This window comes from Sciurus vulgaris (assembly GCF_902686455.1).
Source record: "Sciurus vulgaris genome assembly, chromosome: 7".
NCBI classification, from domain to species: Eukaryota; Metazoa; Chordata; class Mammalia; order Rodentia; family Sciuridae; genus Sciurus; species Sciurus vulgaris.
In genome coordinates this window covers 9,604,523-9,623,631 of record NC_136467.1, presented here as the reverse complement: position 1 = coordinate 9,623,631, position 19,109 = coordinate 9,604,523, and the positions used below count along the sequence as shown (strand labels likewise).

Sequence of the window (19,109 nt, the reverse complement as noted above, 5' to 3'; positions counted from 1 at the left end):
ATGTTTACCAGGGACTGGTGACAGGTGGTGGGAGATGACTGCTGATGAAGGAGGTTCTTTTTAGGGTACAGAGATGTTCTGAAATTAAGATAGCTGGACGCACAACTCCGAATATACTAACAACCAATGAACTATACATTTCAAAAGACTAAATTTTAAGGCTGTGAATCATATTTTAATAATGCTGTCATTCAAAAGGAAAAAAGTCCACATGACTCTCTCTCATGTGCTGGAGGTCAATTAATACTATTCTGAGTAAACAAGAAAAGTATACTTTATTTAGCCAAAGAACATCTGAGAATCTTGACACTGAGTGCTATTTATATAATGGCTTAGAATAGTTTTATCTCTGATCAGTAATGGATTAGCCACTTTATCCTTGCCTGGGACACATTACAAGCATAAGTTGCTACAGCCCGGAAAGAATTATTGTAACCTAGAATTTTTATTAAAAGGATTTTTTTTCTTCTCAGCAATATGAAAATAGAAACAAGGAACTGACCACATATGACAAGAGGCCTAATGAAGTTAACACCAATGATAATATGTTAGACAAGATTTAACTGGAAGTTAAAAACTAAAAGTTTAAAATAAAAATTTACAGCACAGGGATATCCAGAACAAGAAGTCATGTGCTACTTCAGTCTTCTGTCCACTTTAGATACTCCCCTAATAGCATTTTTATAGTAAGCTGAGCTGCTGGTGGCTCTTCCTTCAGAACTTGCCAGGTCTCCTAAGTGTGCCAGGACAGTTACAGGTGAAACAGCCCTCTCCAGCCACAGCAGTGTTGCTCCCAGTCACTGGGCCCAGCACTGTGACCCACAGAGTGGCACAAAATGGCTTTAAGTCAGAGGAACCCAACCTTGCTGCTCCTCCTATGAGGGGCACTTCTGTGTGGAGCTTTGCAGTGCTTAGCTGCATTCTGCTGTCCACACCCCACTCCAGACCATGCTGATGCCACCATCACTATATGTGCATGATTGCTTAGAGCTTACAAAGAGAGAAAAGCAGGTTTCTTGAACTGTGTTCATATGAAAAATGGAGCATGACAGCTGTTAGTTTTCAAGGTCTTTGGCTAAAGTTTCACGAATGAACTGTAAAGTGCGTTGGTACAAAAAGGCATCCTTTCTCTTTGGCTTACAAATGTTCAAATGGTTAACATCCACAGGAATTAGCTCTCCAATGCCTAAATCTGAAGAAAACAAAAGGTCAATAAATAAAAGCTTCTCTCTTGTCAAAACTGAATGAGCCCAAGGGGTAGTCCTCAATGCTGGTTTGGTTGTAATAAGGCACCCAATAGATAAAGGAGCTTGGAGTCTGAAAGCACCTGAAATGCCTTTGATTCATCTTATTTGAGAATGTATCTTCTGATTTAATGGTTCCATGAAGGTTTCACATGTGTGCTGGCCTTCTTCCTAACTTATCCCTGTGATCACTCCATGGGTAAGGGGTAGTTTAGGCTTGACTGAGAAAGACCTGGAAGGTCTTCTGATATTTCAGTCTGACAATGTCCACCTGGATGGAAGTGATCCGAGACATCAGTGCAGCCACTGAGGGGAGAAATGCAAGTGGCAGGAAGGAAAACAAGCCTTCTAGTGACATGGAAGAAGGGGGCAGCAGAAGTATGACAAAGCTGTGACACTAGAAGCAAATGGTCCCTGTTAGCTTTGCTTTTGCTTCCAACTTCCAAAGATTTTTTAGACATCTGGTAGTCTTTGACTTCTTTAAATAACCAAAGAGTAACCCCTCACCCTGTGGCACATTATTTTGAGATAGTTTTTTTAGGACCCACTACAAAGTATTAAGTATTTTTCATTTTACTTAGTATATAATGAGGTAAAGACAAAACTCATACACACTAAAAAATCATACACATTGTCCCTAGCCGCAAAGTGTTCATGGCATGGCTGAGTACTACCAGGACAGCACCCAAGCCACCCTGAGGTGATCAGAAAAGGTTCCAAGGTGACAGGCCAAGTAAGTAGCCTGTAGAGGGTCAGCATTTCAGCTAGTGAGATAAATGGAGGATCTATGATGCAGAGCAATGGGAAGCTACACAGAAAGGTCAGATTTGAGATCTATCCTCAAGGACCTGATAAGATATTATAAAACACAATAGTAGCAGATATTAGACATTTCCCTCCACCCTAGGATCATGAAGAAACAGTAGTTTAATACTGTCTTTTTTTGATGGACTATTTCCTGTTTGAATATTCCCCACATACCCTCCATTTACAAAGGTTTTCCCTCTGTCAACCCCCTATATTTTTTTAAGGTTTCTACATTCAGCTATCCATCTGTTAAATAAACACCCCTTTTAATCTAGCTGACAGAAGACCCTGGTATTCTTATCTCAATGCCATACAGTTCACTGTCGATGCCTAATTTAGAGTTAGCCAATTACCCTTTGTCAACTCATCAGTTAAATAAAGGGGGCAGAGGGACGCCAAAGCCATGTTTGCAGAGAAATTTTAATCCATGGCTGAAAAGAATAGTGGAATTAGATTTTCATAAATCCATCACCTAAAGCAGCAACCATATGTCAAAAGTGATATTTTCAATGAAATGCTGGCATTGCCACCTAGGCTTCTAATAGAAAGTTTCAAGAGTAAATGAATTACCTGCTGATTCCACGGGCACCACATGGAGTTTAATCATACTACCAATATAGGTTGGTTGTGTTTCTACAAAACTCAGCACCTGGAAGCTTTTGTCCTTAGCAAACTCCAGAAAGTCATCCTGTAGTGTTTTAAGTGCAGGAGAATCTGTAGAATTATAAAGAACAAGATTGTGACAAGTTCTGTACACCCCATTCAGAACAGAATGTGTTAATCTTCTAATTTAGAGAGGGTATCAGGATCCAGATCCTGATGGTGGCTTGAATACACACAAGTTTATTTTTTCTCCTGGAAACAGGCCAGTAAGATTAAAGGGCTAAAGCCCCCCCCCCCCCCCCCAAGAACAGAGAGGACAGCCATCAAAGGCAAGTTCACCATATTACTACTGGCTGACAGGGCAGTCTGGTGCATGGGACAGTCTGGGGTCCCCAGTGTGATGACTGACACTCCCACCCCACTAATACACAGCATCCCATCAACAAAGCCTGCCTGATTTATTACTGAGTGGCTGACCCTTCTCAGCCCCTTGTTCTCAAATGTGAAAGGGCAACTAAAAAGCACCAGATATTAGAAGAAGCATACAACCTCAAAGATACAGACCTGATAGACACAGAAAAGCCAACTACAGAGAAAAACAACCAAATGAAAAACAAAAGAATGTTGAAAAACACTAGTATTCTCAGAATGCTTTCAAAAAATAATGGAACCACAAAACAAGAGGATAATATGAAGAACTGATAATATGAAGAATGAACTTGTTCTTTTAAAAGTTTGACTTCAACAAGGTGAAAGTTTAAAGAGAGGTATGATGACTGAATAGTGGTGTCCTGTGTGTGACTTTGCCACAGAGAAGAGCCAATAAAGGAGGAAGATCAAGGGAAAACTCCAAAATCAGCAAGGAAGCAACAGGATCCCCAACAGCAGGAGTAAAAAAGTCAACCTGAAGACAAGAACAAAGGAAACTGCAACTTCTTCACCTCCCTGAAGGGGAGGGTATTCCCACACTGCTGGGAAAAGCTAAGTAGGAAAGTCCAGCAGTCCCAGTTATAGCACCAGACCAGCAGTCCTACTATGGAATTCCAGAGTCTTGAAACCAAATCAGGTCTATGACTAACTGTTCTGCTCCAAAGAAGGAACCCATTTTGGGCCTCCCCAACCCCATGAACCCTAACAGCTACAGCTAGATGCCATCCTGCCTTAGGAGCAAAGATGGGGCTACTGCATGCTTAACTAGGCAGAAAACAGTCCCCTCAGTGTCTTATAGCTTCAGGTCCAGCATCTATCATAGCTACAAGCCCAAGTCCCACCCACACACTTGCCCTGCAGGAACTAGGAAAGGTCTCCCCAGCCCAAAGTTTTGAGACTGAAGCTGCCGGTACAAAGCCCCAGCTTCCAGAGGACAGGCCCGAGCTGCATCTCACAACTCCAGTAACACTACCAGCATCTCCAATCCCCAGCACCACTTAGAATGACCCAGCAATAACTAGGGAAGGTATTCCCAGCTGATGGCCTTGGAAATGAGCTGGTGCAAAAAGCCCTGCCATTACCCAGGTTTTTCTCTGGGGAACAGGGGAAAGGCCCTTTTCATGTCCTGTAGTTCTAGGACTGTGGCTAATAATGCTACAAGCTTCATTCCCACCAGAGTTTGCCCTGTCTGACCTAGGTACACTCCCATTCATGTCATACGGCTCCAGGGCCACAGATTCCAAAGCCACAATCCCTATCACCACCTGTGCTTAGTTCATGAGACCTAGGAAAGGTCCCCTCCACATCCAATACCTTAAAGAACATGTATTACAGCACCATGAGCCCAAATGTTACATACACATGCCCCAGGTGACTTAGGGAAGGTGTCCTCCACTGACCACAGACTTAGGACCATAATTGCTAGTGCCAAGAGCCCTGATAACATTTGTGTTTGTCCCCTGGGACCTAGAGGAGATATCACTTGGATCTTCATATGGGTCCACAGCTCCACAAAAGCAGCTAACAATGCTACAAGCCTCAGCACCTAACCATAACTGTGCCTAGGGACTGATCTCTTGGATTAACGCAGTCAGACAAAAAGGGAAAGGGAAAGAAAGGAAGAAAGAAAGAACAATGCAGAAGAACTACAAGAATTATGGAACACTATTAAGTGAACAAACATTTACATTATGGGAATTCCAGAAGTTGAAGGAAAAAGGAAAGGCATTGAAAATCTATTTCATGAAATAGCCAAAAACTTTCCAAATATTCAAAGAGATATTTACTAGAAGCTCACAGGATCCCCCACCTAGATTCATATAAAATAGATCTTCACCAAAGCATATTTTAGTTAAAATGTCAAAAATACAAGAATCCAAAAAATGTCAAATCATATTTAAGAAAATACCCATAGATTTACATGAGATTTCTTAGCAGAAACCTTAAGGCAGCAAGAGAATGGTATGATATTCAAAATACTAAAAGAAAAAATAAAACCTGTCCATCAAGAATACTTCACCCAGCAAAAATTATGCTTCAAAAATGAACTCTTTTCCAAATAAGCAGAAACAGAGAGGTTTTTTTTGGGGGGGCGCTGGGGATTGAACCCAGGGCCTCGTGCTTGACAGGCAAGCACTCTGCCAACTGAGCTATATCCCCAGCCCAACAGAGGGAATTTATCAGCACCAGACCAGTCCTACAAGAAATAACTTAAGGGAATCCTACACTAGAAACAAAAAGATGATAACCACCACCAATGAAGACAAAAGAATATACAGAATTTACTATAACAAAGACATGAAAGAAAAAGAGAACAGATTCAAACCTTTGCATGAAAGCTACCAAATCACAAAGATAAATAAACATGGTAAGAAACAGAATATATATATATAAAGATAAATAAACATGGTAAGAAACAAAATAGAATACAATTACCAAAATGGCAGGAGGAAGTTTGTACCTATCAATAACATTGAATATAAATGAATTAAATTCACCAATTAGGGGCTGGGGTGATAGCTCAGTCGGTAGAGTGCTTGCCTTGCAAGCACAAGGCCGTGGGTTCGATCCCCAGCACCAAAAAAAAAAAAAAAAAAAAAAAAAATTTCACCAATTAAAATGACTGAATGAATAAAAATTTAAAAACATGATGCAACTATATGCAGCCTAAAAGAAACTTCACACAGAGCCTAAAAGCAGTGTTAGAAAAAGATATATTCTGCAAATGGAAACCCAAGTCAAGCAAGAGTAGCTATACTCATACAAAGCAGACTTTAAGAGTCAAGGTTACATATTAAAAAAAGGATCAGTTCAGCAAGAACATGTAACAATTATAAATATACATGAACCCAACATGGGGCCACCCAAATATATAAAGCAAATATTATTAGATCTATGGGGAGAGAAAATGCCCACACATCAAAATCTGTGGGACAGCAAAAAAAAAAAAGCAGCACTGAGAGGGAAGTTTATGGCAGTTATGTTTATATATTTTTTAAAAATTAGATCTCAACCTAACAATGCGTCCCAAGGACTTAGAAAAGCAAGAACAAATGAAATTCCAAATTAATAAAAGAAATGATAACGATCAAAGCAAAATAAAATCAAAACTAAAAAAAGTTCATTGTTTTTTAGTTTAGTAAGACTAATCAAGAAAGAATGAGATGACCCAAATAAAAAGAGGGACATTACAACTAATATCACAAAAATAGAAATGATCATAATAAAGCACTATGAATAATTATATGCTAAAAATTTGGAAAAGTTAAAAGAAATGGGTAAATTCCTAAACATATACACCTACCAAAGGTGAATCAAGAAGAAACAGAAAAGCTAAACCAATTGAAAAAGAGTCATGAGATTGAAGCAGTAATTTAAACCCTCATCAAAAAAAGAGTCCAGATAGTGAGATACTATATAGAATACAGACTCATTCAAAATGCTTGTACGGGATCTGAATTGTGAAGGGGATGGATTCACAATACAAGGGCAAAAAGACAGGCATGAAAAAGATGGAAAACGCATCTCATTTTAGCTTTGTCTATTCAAATTGCTCATGGGAAATTTGAATAAACTTTGAGATGTTAGACAAAATGCAAAATAATTTTCACTAACTATTAATTCACTCCTATTATGAGACATATAATTCTCTACAAATTGCTTCCAATAATTTCTGTTATGTTCCAGGAATTGTCCCTCCTATAACCATGCCCTAAACCTCTCATCTTTGTTATCAAGCTTGCTATCTTTTTCTCTTTTTCTTATAGCAAGCGCACACATAGTGATACTATTAACTCTAATACATCAGACAACTTTTATTAAAGGACATTACTTTTTTTGTTTAGGCTTTTTCTTTCTGAAACCTCATGGTTCTTTGTAGTCTCAGACAGGAGTGCATATTGAGTTAGGTCTTTACCACTAAGTAAACTAAGAAAAGCTTGTCCAAAATTCCATGAAAATTAATTGTGTAAAAGTGATTAGAGACTAGATTTATTTGTTCCCAAAGTCTGTGTTCCTTTGTATGTGATAAATTGTTTCTTGAATTTTGAATCTTTTTGAAATTCTGTGCCTCTATTGATCAAAGTTATATTTTCAACTCAGTTACAGTTTACAAATTGAGATCATTTAAGCAAAAAACATAAATAATTAACTTTAAAAAAAAAAAGAGAGTCCAGAGCCTGATGACTTTACTCCTGAATTCTACAATATATTTAAAAAACCAATTCCAGTTCTTAAACTATTTCAAAAAACTGAAATTGAAAGAACTCTGCCAAATTCTTTATATGAAGTTAGCATTACCCTGATACCAAAACCAGACAAAGAAAACTGTTAGTCAGCTTTCCATCACTGTGACAAAATACCTAAGGATATCAACTTAAAGAAATGAAGATTTATTTTGGCTCACAGCTTCAAAGGTTCAGTTCGTAGTCACTTGGCTTTATTGTTTCTGGGCGTGTGGTGAGGCAGAACATGGTGGGAGCATGCGGTGGAGCACAGTTGCTTACTCTGGTGGCTGAGAAACAAAGAGGAGTGTTGGGGAGGATTGGGGGCAAGATATGGCCTTCGAAGGCACATTGCCAAGGACCTACTTCCTCCAACCAGGCCCCACCTCCCAAGTTTTCACCACCTCCCAAAAGTCCATTAAATTATGAGTCCATCAATAGATCAATCCAGGGTTGGGGTTGTAGCTCAGTGGTAGAGCACTTGCCTGGGGCATACGAGTTTGATCCTCAGCACCACATAAAAATAAATAAAATAAAGGTACTGGGTGCATTGACCACAACAACAACAAAAATAGATCAGTCCTTTGATGAGGTCAGGGCTCTCATGGTCCAAGCACCTTCCAAAGGCCCTACCTGTGAACACTGCTGCAGTAGGGATCAAGCCTTTATTTAACACATAACCTTTTGGAGGATATTTCAGATCCAAACCATAATGGATACATCAAAAAAAGAAAACTATAATCCCATGTACTTGATGAACACAGACATAAAAATTATCAATAAAATACTAGCAAACCAAATTTGATAGTATATCAAAGAGATCATATACCCTGATCAAATGGGGTTCATCCCAGTAATGCAAGGATGTTTCCACATGTGCAAATCAATAAATATGATACAGGGCTAGGTAGCTCAGTGGCAGAGCACTTGCTTGTGTGGGGCACTGGGTTTGATTCTCAACACCACATATAATAAATAAGTAAAATAAAGGTCCATTGACAACAAAAAAAATATTTAAAAAAATAAATATGACATAACACATCAATAGAATAAAGGACAAAAATCACATGATTATGTATCTTTTCACAGAAGAAGGCATTTGATAAGATTCAATATCCCTTCATGAAAAAAAAACTACAAATTAATTATAGAAGAAACATATCTCAAAATACTAAAGGCATATATGAAAAACCTATAGTCAATGTCACACTAAACGAGGAAAGCTGAGAAGATATCTTCTAACATCAGAACAAAACAAGGATGTCTACTTTCACCATGGTTATTTAACATAGTTCTGGAAGTCTTATTAGCAAGAGCAGTTAGACAAGAAAAGGAAAAAAGAGAATCCAAATTAGAAAGGAATAAGTTAAATCATTCATGTTTTATACATAGAAAAACCTAAATACTGGAAATGTCGAAAGGCTGTTGAAACTTAGAAACAAATTCAGTAAAATTGCAGGATACAACACACACAAAAAAGCAGCATTTTTATAAACCAATAACAAACCCGCTGAAAAAGAAATTAAGAAAGCAATCCCATTCATAGTAGCTACAAAAAATTAAAATATTCAGGAATAAATTTAACCAAAGAAGTAAAATATCTCTAAAATGAAAATTATAAAACCCTGAAAAAATAAATTATAGTGGGCACAAAAAAATGCAAAGATACACTGTGTTCATTATTGGAAAAATTAATATTGTTAAAATGACCAAACAACACAAAGCAATCTACAGATAAAATGCAATTCCCTCAAAACACCAATAACTTTCTTCATAAAAATTAGGAAAAAAGATCCTGAAAGTCATATGGAAACATGAAAGACCCAAAATATTCAAAGCAATTCTGAAAAAAAAAAAAAAAAAAAAAGCCAGAGGCACCATAATACCCAACTTCAAAAACATACCACAAAGTTCTAATAACCAAAACAGCATGGTACTGGCATCCAGACAGACACACAAAAGAATGGAACCAAACAGAAAACCCAGAAATTAATCCATGTTCATAGGGTGCCGAAAACACACCCTAGAGAAGATAGTCTCTTCAGTAAATTGAAAAATTGGCCATACACATAGCAGAATGAAGCTAGGTTTCTTTCTCTCACCATATACAAAAATCAATTCAAAATGGATCAAAGACCTAAATGTAAAACCTGAAACTACAGAATGACTATAAGAAATTCCATATAACTTCAAGACTTCATATGACTTTTAGGATTATTCTTTCTAATTTCTTTCAAGAAAGTCATGGGCAATGATTTTTTAGATAGAACCCCAAAGACACAGGCAACAAAAGTAAAAATAGACAAACAGGATTATATCAAACAAAGAAGCACTGCAAAGGAAACAATCAACAGACTTAAGAAGCAACCTACAGAATAGGAGAAAATATTTGAGAACTATTAACTCAAGAAGGAATAATATCCAGAATATATAAGGAATTCAAAAAGCTGAACACCAAAAACCAAAATCCATTTTTAAAACAGGCTAAAAGAACTACATAGGCATTTATCAAAAGAAGACATACTAATGGCCAACAGTTATATGAAAAATGCTCAATCTCAATCATCACTGGGGAAACTCGGATCAAAGCACAGCGAGAGAGCACCTCACCCCAGCCAGAATGGCCATCACCAAAGACAAAACAAATGCTGGCAAGGCTGCAGAGAAAGGGGACTCTTACACACTGTTGGCAAGAAATGCAACAGTGTATAATATAGATATTATGGAAAAAGGCACGAAGATCCCTCAAAAAGCTAACCATAGGACTACCATATGGTCCAACAATTCCACTAGTAGGTGTATATATCCAAAGATGAAGGCATTATTCCACAAAGACACCTGCATGCCCATATCTGCTTGCAGCACTATCCACAAGAGCTAAAACATGGAATCAGCCTGGATACCCATCAGTGAAAGTGGATAAAAATGCGGTTTACATGCACAATAGCATAGCAGTCTGCCATAGAAAAGAATGGAATCCTGCTATTTGTAGCAGCATGAACAGAAGTGGCAATCATTATGTTGAGTGAAATAGGCCAGACACCAAAAGAAAAATACCATGTGCTCACCCATTTATGGAACTAATAAGTAAATATTGTTGAACAAAATGGAGTAGTGCTTGGTTCAAGAGACTGGAAAAGGTGATAGGGTGGGGGGCTGAAAGTGGTTCAATAAAGGGCACCATAACACAGGAGGAATTAGTTCTGGTTTTCCTAAAGCAGAGTAGGGTAACTTGATTAAAACCAACTATGACACAATTCAAAATGACTAGAAGACTACAAAACTCCCCACACATGAAAATGATGTTTGAAGAGACGGAAATGCTTACTACCCTGATTTAATTATTATAAATTATATACAAGTACTGAATTGCCACAACATACATCTATAAAGAAGTGTAAATATTATGTCTCAGTTAAAAAAAAGAAGTAAAATTCAACAGAAGGTGTAGTAGACAATGTAAATAAAGCAGAACAAAGATAAAATATGAACAGACAACTGGCACATTAAAGCAGGGGGTCCAAATTCTGATTACCATATGGTCCAGCAATTCCACTTCTGGGTGTATATATCCAGAAAGAAAGTGCTTATGAATCAAAACAAATAGAGTGCTTTATAATAAATATGCTAAAAATTCCAAAAATTCTTTTATACTTTAATAGTTGATGATATTCCAAATTCATGGAAAAAAGCAGTTTACTAGTAATTTGGAATAATACTTAAAGCATCATATAATTTTTCTAATTTAAGTACTCATAATATTAAATCTATGACTATAATTTAGTGAATAATGGCATAAGAACAAAAAGATAAGGTATAAAAGAAAAATGAAGTCCAAGCTAATAACCTTAAGACAATTATATACAAACAATAAAGTGAGATAACAGTCAAGGAAGAGACGTTTTCTATCCTCCTCCTATGTAATGTTAATACAATCCCTCCAAGTTACTACCCAACAGAAAGCATTACCCTTGCTGAGTTCTTTGACTTCCAAAGAGGGAAAGAGAAGATAGCGGATGTTAACAGAATATTCAGCCAAATGTGATCCATGATGAGGGACACTATAAAAAATCATTCCTCTGGTATTGCTTATAACAGGATTCATCTCTGGCTCCTTAGAGGCTTCCAACAGCATCTTTTTGACAAGGAGACCTGGCCACAGAGAAGAAAGGAAAACAGGGTATAAGCTATTTTCCTTCCCTCTTATTCTTTAAAGAAAGAAGAGCAGGGGGAGGCAAAACAAATACAGAAAGAAGTGTTCTTCTAAAAAAGTCTAAACGATTTTCTGTAGTACAAGAAACAGGGTTTGAACTCCTTAAATATTAATACTCCTGATCCTCTAGAATTTGTAGTACGATCCTACAAATAGGTAAGAGTCTAGAAGCTTGTTTGCAGGGCAGATCCTTCCATCACAGGACCTACTGTCCCACAGGAGGAATGTGAGGCACTGCCTGAACTGGGCACCCACTGCTGCAGGGCCGCAAACTGGCCTCCCTTCTGCTAGGGCAGCCTACACCCGAGAGCGTACGAACACACAGAGTCATGGTCCCATCTAACTTGGGACAAGCCACTTGTGGAAAAAGCATAAGGAAGGCATCTTTCTCCTCCATCTCCCTAATCCAGAAACAGAGATCTCAAAGCTGGTGGCAGTGGATCTCTGAGGGACACCAAGGGCTACCTCCGCCTTTCTCTCAGGAAAAAGCCCCAGCTGAGGACCAGCTATCTTGAGCACTTCATCAGATAAATAAACTAGGTCAAGGGCTGCAGAAAGGTCACCTGAAAGGCAGATGATGAAAACTGAGAGCTGAATTGGGGAGAGTGGGTGGGAGGGGCCAGACATGTGGCTGGAGAAGCAGCGTTAGGCCCCGAAGCACAGTAGCAGGGACACGGGCCAGGAGCACACCTCCATGGCAGCTCTGAACGTCAAAGCAACAATGGAGTCTGTGATGGTGAGGAAGTGCAGGGAAGAAGGAAGGGGAGCCCTGGGCAGCCAGGAAAGCTAGCTTATGTGAGCCCAACTTGTAAGCATCCCTTGGTGTGAAGTTTACTTACTTCCAGGACATGGAAGTTTCAGGTTGTCACCCCCATGCCCTCTCGTATGTTTTGTTACTAGCTGCCACCTTCTGGGAAAACAAATAGCATGGAAGGAGAGTACTAATTTTAAAACTCCAAGCCACAGCAAAGACATTAACCTGGGGAGAAAAGGGCCACTGGTAAGTATGGCAGAGAAATGTAGGAACTCCAGGCTAGCCACAATGGTGACAACCTCACAACGGTCACTTGGTGAAGATGAAACCATCCTTACCTCCCATGCTATGTGAAATCCAAATCACTGGCCTATCCCCAACACCAGCAGCTCTGAGCTTCCTAAGAAGTTCGTTGCTTCTGAATGCAATGGTCTTTCTGAACAAAACGAAAACAGCAGGCATGACAGGAGGCATCGATCCCCTGAATCTCACTATCTAATTTTTAAGCCAAGAACTTTGGTCTACTGGATGAATGCTATGTGCCACTACACTGAGGGTGAGGAATATCTCCATTCTCTCTGTTCTACTTCTGAAATTGCTCACTTTCTGAAACGTATTAGAATAATTAGAAATATCTAAGCCCAGAAGAGGTCATTCATACATTAGATTAGCATCGCTTGAACATCTACTGTGCATGGCAATTTTTCCAGATCAAACTGAGTCTTATCCTGGCTGCCCCCAGCACTTAGCATGTGTGTGTTTCCCTTCTCATTCCATAACCCAGCGATGAAAGTGTCCCTAGAGATTTGGTTATCTCTTTTCTGAGTTTTAGTTCTACTTGTATTTATGTCACAAATATGAAATTTTCATGCAGGGCATTGTGATGCATGCCTATAATCCCCATGACTTGGCAAGCTGAGGCAGAAGGACTGCAAGTTCAAGCCAGCTTTGGCAACTTAGCAAGACCCTATCTCAAAATAAAAAATAAGAAGGACTGGAGATACAGCTTTGTGGTAGAGCCACCCTGAGTTCAATCCCCAGTACCTGTTCCCCCAATAAAATTTTTTTATTTTAAATATTAAGCTTTCATCATTTCGATTATTTAGAAATGCTAGGAAACTGTTTCAGAGAATCAAACTAAGCAATGATCAAACTAAAAGATAACTTCAAAACTATCCAGACCAATAGTTTCAAACTATTTTTCTGTAGACACCTTTCTTCACAGCAAAGGTTCCCCAGAGCTGCTCCTCCAGGGAAAACAGGAAGGAGACCTGGGTCCTGCCCACTTACCTCCCACCCTTCTTGGGCAACTACATGGAATCCATTCACAAAGCACAGTTTGATAACACTGATTAGCCCACCTCTCTCAATCTGCAGACAAAGCTTCCCAGACATGCTAAGTGACTTGTCTAGGACAGTGCAATGAGTCCAAAGTAGGATCAGGCTACGATCCAGTCCTGTAACCCAAGAACGTAGTGCTCCTTCCTATGAACTCAACTGGCATGTAGGGCATAAATAGGACACAGGAACCAAAATGGTTCACATCTTTTTCTGTGCTTCCTCTAGCTGGTATGATTGTGAACATGAAGTGTAAGAATATCACATTTACTTCTGAAAGGAATGGACTTTGCTACGGAATCCCTGGTCCTTTGTAAATGAACCAGGTTAGGAGCCCAACATTGACAATACATCTTAGTCTTCTATTTCATTGTTTGTTTAAAGATAACTCCTTCCAAAAGGAAAAGAAAAAGGTTAGTTTTTCTTAAGAAAATCCTGGTTAGGCATGTGGTAGAGCACTTGCCTACCAGGTGTGAAGCCCTGGGTTTGATCCCAGCACCACAAAAAAAAAAGAAAGAAAAAAAAGTCCTGCTTAGTCATCAAAATAAAAATCACTTCCCATCTCAAAGGACCCACTTGTGGCTTGAGCCCCTCCCCACCCTCCTCATCTAACGTTCCCACAGTTACCTTTCTGTAGGGCACCCAGCTCTCCAGTCACTGAGGGTAGTGTCATACTCCACAGATATAATTCGGAGAGCAGGACAGTCTCTTGCTAACCACGTCTAAGTGAAAAGAAAGGTATGTAAAAAAATGCCTGCATTTCCAACTCCCTGGTTACTTCCTAGCAATTGAAATTTATGACTAAAGGCCTCTCACAATGGACAACAAATTAAAGATGACATTGGAATAAAGTTTGATGGTGACTATTTTTATCTTTTTATATCTCTGGTCACAATATGGTATCAATATTTAATGAAGGGCAATGCTGGAGATTATTCTCAATGTAAATCTGCTACAGCCAAAAGCTAGGCTTGTTTTTGAAGTCTAGATCCCACTGGCTTTCAAAAGGATTTAGGAGAAAGCTCATATTCCAGGACACACCATACAGCCCAATAGTGAGCACTTGTACCTGAGGACTCAAAGATATTAATGACAGTCACATTGGTCTCTGGAGATCCTGGATTGATGGTCATCTCCAGACTTCAATGTCACCAGAGATAAAGGGCAAAGACCTTCTTTCTACTTGCTAAGCCACTGTGAAGGTGAGTGAGAAGCAGTGGAGCGAAGCCCTGGACATGATCCACACATACATGGAGTATCACTCCTAGTGGAACTTTAGGTTAAGTCCATTCAGTGAATCCATTCTATGATTAAGGCTCTTTGAAGAAATAATATCAAAGAAATGCAAAATAGAGTTACTATTCTATTCAAAATAGTTACTATTTCTAGTTTTATAATTATTAAGATCATAAAACTGACAACTACAAATATAATTGTTATATTATTTTTATATTATGCTTCAGTGCAATTGAATTATTATGTTCTTGCCTCTATTTTATGTATGGAATATTCTTTCAGAGCCTCAGACTGTATACCAAACAGAAATTACACAACTTAGGGTCACAAGTCCAGTTGTTAATGTAATATTCTATAGGGGTCCCTAAAGGAAAGAACTACATGGGGAAAAAAAATCTCAGTAAAGAGAGAAAAGAAAACCAGTCACACTAAGGCTGCAGCACAGCATGCTTCAGTGTGGGGACAGAGATGCAACTTCCTTACCTTGGGCCAGCACGTGGTATACCTGTCTTCATCCTCCAAAGCCTTTTCAATCAGACTCCGCTCACTGTCCTGCTGGCGCCAGGTCTTGAAAGCTGCTCCCATAAGGCCATGAACAAAAAGGACATCGGCTTTAATGGGCTGACTAAGAAGGGAGAGAGTTTAAAAAAAAAAAAAGCAGAATAAAGATATTATTGCTATTATAAGAACTGACAACATTCTCTGTGGAGGTGCTTCAGCAGGTTCACATGACATAAGACAATTATATCAAGTTTTATAAAGCACAGGATTGCTGAGGATTGAATCCCAGTTTTGGCAAAAACACACAAAGCATGCTCACCGCTCTCTTTCTAAAAATGGAGACTAATCTAGCTGGTCAAACCAACTATGATCACCTGTAATGAGCTCAGTGATTTACTGAATGACAGATGCCAGACCCCTCTGAAGAAACACGTGAGAAGGGCTGGGGTTGTGGCTCAGTGGTAGAGAACCTGCCTAGCATGTGTGAGGAACTGGGTTCAATTCTCAGCACTATAAATAAATAAATGAATAAAATAAAGGTCCATCAACATCTAAAAATATATATATAAGGGCTGGCGATATAACTCAGTTGGTAGAGTGCTTGTCTCACATGCACAAGGCCCTGGGTTGCCCAGCACCAACAAAAAAAAAGAAAGAAAAGAAATCCAAATATCCAAAATATCTATTAGAATATTCCAAATATCTATTAGAATATTTAAGAAATTAGTTATGAATATGCTGCAATAAATCAGCACAGTGGCACATGCCTATAGTCCCAGCTACTTAGGAGACTGAGGCAGGAGGATCATTTGATCGCTTTTGAGTCCAGGAATGCAAGACCAGCCTGGGCAACAAAGTAAGACTGAGACCCAGTCTCAAAAAAAAAAAGAATATGCTAATAAAATTTAAAAGTCAGTATACATGAAATTTCAAAATTTTATTAAGGAAAATAAATAAACGTATAAATGTTATCAGAAAGAGAGCAAAGATATTTTAAAGTAACATTCTTTCTTTGGCTACATTAAAATATTAACATTATAGATAGTATGTTAGTTAAAAACTATAGTACATGTACAATTACATAACACACACAAAATACATTATCATGTTATCTGCAAACTGGAATTAACATGGCAATCTGTTTTTCAAATTTAAAAATTTGGGGCTGTTTTCTGAGACTTTTTTGAAAGCCCTCTATGAAAATCCAAGCATGAACTTTTTTCATAGTAATCCTTTCTGTATTCGTTGTCTCCGCAATGATATAACTGGAATAGGGAGCAGCGATAACCTTGGGAAGACTAGGAGTCAGATTTATTTTGACTTACTCCTTCCACACATGCTTTGATACCTAGCACAAACTTTCTCCAGACCCTGGAATTCCAGGCCTAGACTCTCAATAACATCTCATGTTCTTCCTTTTCAGACTGACTTCTCCAATTCAAATCAGTTATTAACTCAGATCTACATGAAAATGACTTGAAATGACATTACAAAGTGTAAGTGCCACACTCTCTAAGAGGTTAATGAACCTCAGTAAGATAAGCCCTTTGTGAAATAAATGGTTCTTGTGCTTTCAGACAACCTTCCATTCCTCTGAGGTTATTAGGAACAAATAGTTTCAGTAACTATAGTATTTGACTTATTGATGAAGTATTTACTTTACCTAAATTACGCAGAATTTAAACTTTAAGCCCTCTGGCATTATGTTACCAAAAGGGACAAAGCAACTGTTCTGCTTGCTCACCTCGTACGGTACTGGGGGTGAAGCACATACACGCCGTCCTGGTATCTCTCTTGCACGGTTTCTCTGTCTAGGTTAGCCAGCGTTCTGGCAGCATGTGAGGCCTCCATAATGTGGCGAGATTTTAAGGCTTCTGCCATGATGGAAACCCAGCCTGGTGAAAAGAACAGACCCCTAAACACTGATGCAAGTCCATCTCAGCAATGGTCAGGAGAACCCATGGACATACTATTTACACATTTAGGATAAAGCAGAACATGGTCCCTGAGGTCACTGAGGCTTGGGCTCAAATCTCTCCTCCTGGCTTATGTGCTGTGGAAACTCAGTCACGTTATTTTGCACTGTTGAGCTGGAAGAAGGCTTTAGCCTATGTCTATGAAACCCTGGCCTTTTGAGCAGGCCCGTGCTGCGCTAGCTGACAGTTATTCTATTTCCTGTGCCCACTCTCCATGACAGAAGTGTTGAGAATTAGTGCAATGGCTGATAAGGAGAAGATGGCATTTAATAAGCCAAAAGGAGTTTGAGATGCTCGAATTCTTTAACAGTATTCCAATTTATAATGTCAGAAAACTCCTCTTCAAAATCTGTCAAAATTTTTAAAAAACAGAATAAGTATTTTAAAGTTCTATGTATACAGACATACGAGTATATTATTGGAATTATTGGAATATATAAAGTATGACTTTATTTTTAATGAAGTCACAAGAAAAACACAAGTATGGCTCATATTTTTTCTATGGCACTTTTCTGTCACAATGCCAGAGACACTCCCTTTTATAAAATATCAACTGCCCCTTGGAACTTTTCCTTCAAAATTTAGTTTTTAAACTATATGACACTGAATACATTAATTGTTAGAAAGGAAGGAAGGAAGGAAGGAAGGAAGGAAGGAAGGAAGGAAGGAAGGAAGGAATGAAGGAGGGAGGGAGGGAGGGAGGGAGGGAGGGAGGGAGGGAGGGAGGGAGGGAGGGAGGGGAGAGGAGAGGAGAAAGGAGAGGAAGAGGAGAGGAAAGGAAAGAATCAGGAGATGTGGCCTAGCATATGCAAGGCCCTAGGTTCAATCCCCAGCACCACCTCCCCACCTCAAAAAATTCTTTTAATTAAAAGCAGCATTTAATGATGAAAGTCCTGCTTTAATGACAGTTACTAAATAACTCCTATTATTTCTCAGTTCCATTTATATCCTGAGAGTAACCAAAGTTAGGACTTTGGTGGACACCCTTCTAAACTTTTTGAAAAATGCAATCATATGTCAGATACAGTGGCACATGCAGCTTGGGAGGTTGAGGCAGGAGAATCATAAGTTCAAAGCCAGCCTCAGCAACTTAGCAAGGCTCTGTCTCAAAATAAAAAAATAAAAAAGGTCTGGGGATGTGGCTCAATGGTTGAACACCACTGGGTTCAATCCCCATTACCCAAAAGAAAGCAATCATATGCCTATAATTTATACACAAACAATGTCACACCATCTTAATGCATTATTTTGCCTAAATGAAATCATGCTATCCCTACTCTTCTGTGGCTGCACTGGTATTTCAGCAAGGTCCTGGCAGGCTCTCCACATATATGAACTTCATTCTTTTAAGGGCACTATTCAGTGTGAGTACACTGTTGTTTATGTAACCATTGTTCCCACTGGTAGACATTCAGGTTGTTTCCTCTTTTTCCACACCACACAAAATACTCCAATAAATATTCTTATAAAAAATGTTTAAGAACACCCATGAGTGTTTATTTAGATAGGAGTGGTTCCAAGCCTTTTATAGAAAGGGCTTCATGCCATGTTAAACCTTGCAGGGAAACCTTGCAGGATTCCCTTTTCACCTTCTGCTGTGTAAGGATGCAGCAAGATGGCTCTCACCACATATCAAATGCCAGCACCTTGAACTTGAACTTCCCAGCCTCCAGAAAAGTGACAAATACATTTGTTCTTTACAAATTACCCAGCCTCAGGTATTCTATTATAGCAGTACAACATGAACTGAGACAACTATTAAACAATAACAATTATCACAAAGTC

General features: G+C 38.8%; 1 protein-coding gene across 3 annotated transcripts in view; it reads right to left on the bottom strand.

The window, feature by feature from the left end:
• Positions 1-258: 258 nt before the first annotated feature.
• The window catches only part of SERAC1 (serine active site containing 1), a 66,829-nt gene continuing 47,978 nt past the window's right edge, over positions 259-19,109 (bottom strand). For 2 of the 3 annotated variants that reach the window (XM_079146766.1, XM_079146767.1), the window contains 7 exons: positions 17,093-17,243; positions 15,331-15,472; positions 14,239-14,333; positions 12,359-12,498; positions 11,276-11,458; positions 2,622-2,765; positions 259-1,192 (listed from right to left, as the gene is read on the bottom strand). In XM_079146766.1, the coding sequence (XP_079002892.1) occupies positions 1,056-1,192; positions 2,622-2,765; positions 11,276-11,458; positions 12,359-12,498; positions 14,239-14,333; positions 15,331-15,472; positions 17,093-17,243 (992 nt within the window). In that variant the 3' untranslated portion in view covers positions 259-1,055. Of the gene's footprint in view, positions 1,193-2,621; positions 2,766-11,275; positions 11,459-12,358; positions 12,499-12,611; positions 12,710-14,238; positions 14,334-15,330; positions 15,473-17,092; positions 17,244-19,109 lie in introns of all 3 variants that reach the window. The other variant, XM_079146768.1, reaches the window with a different exon arrangement.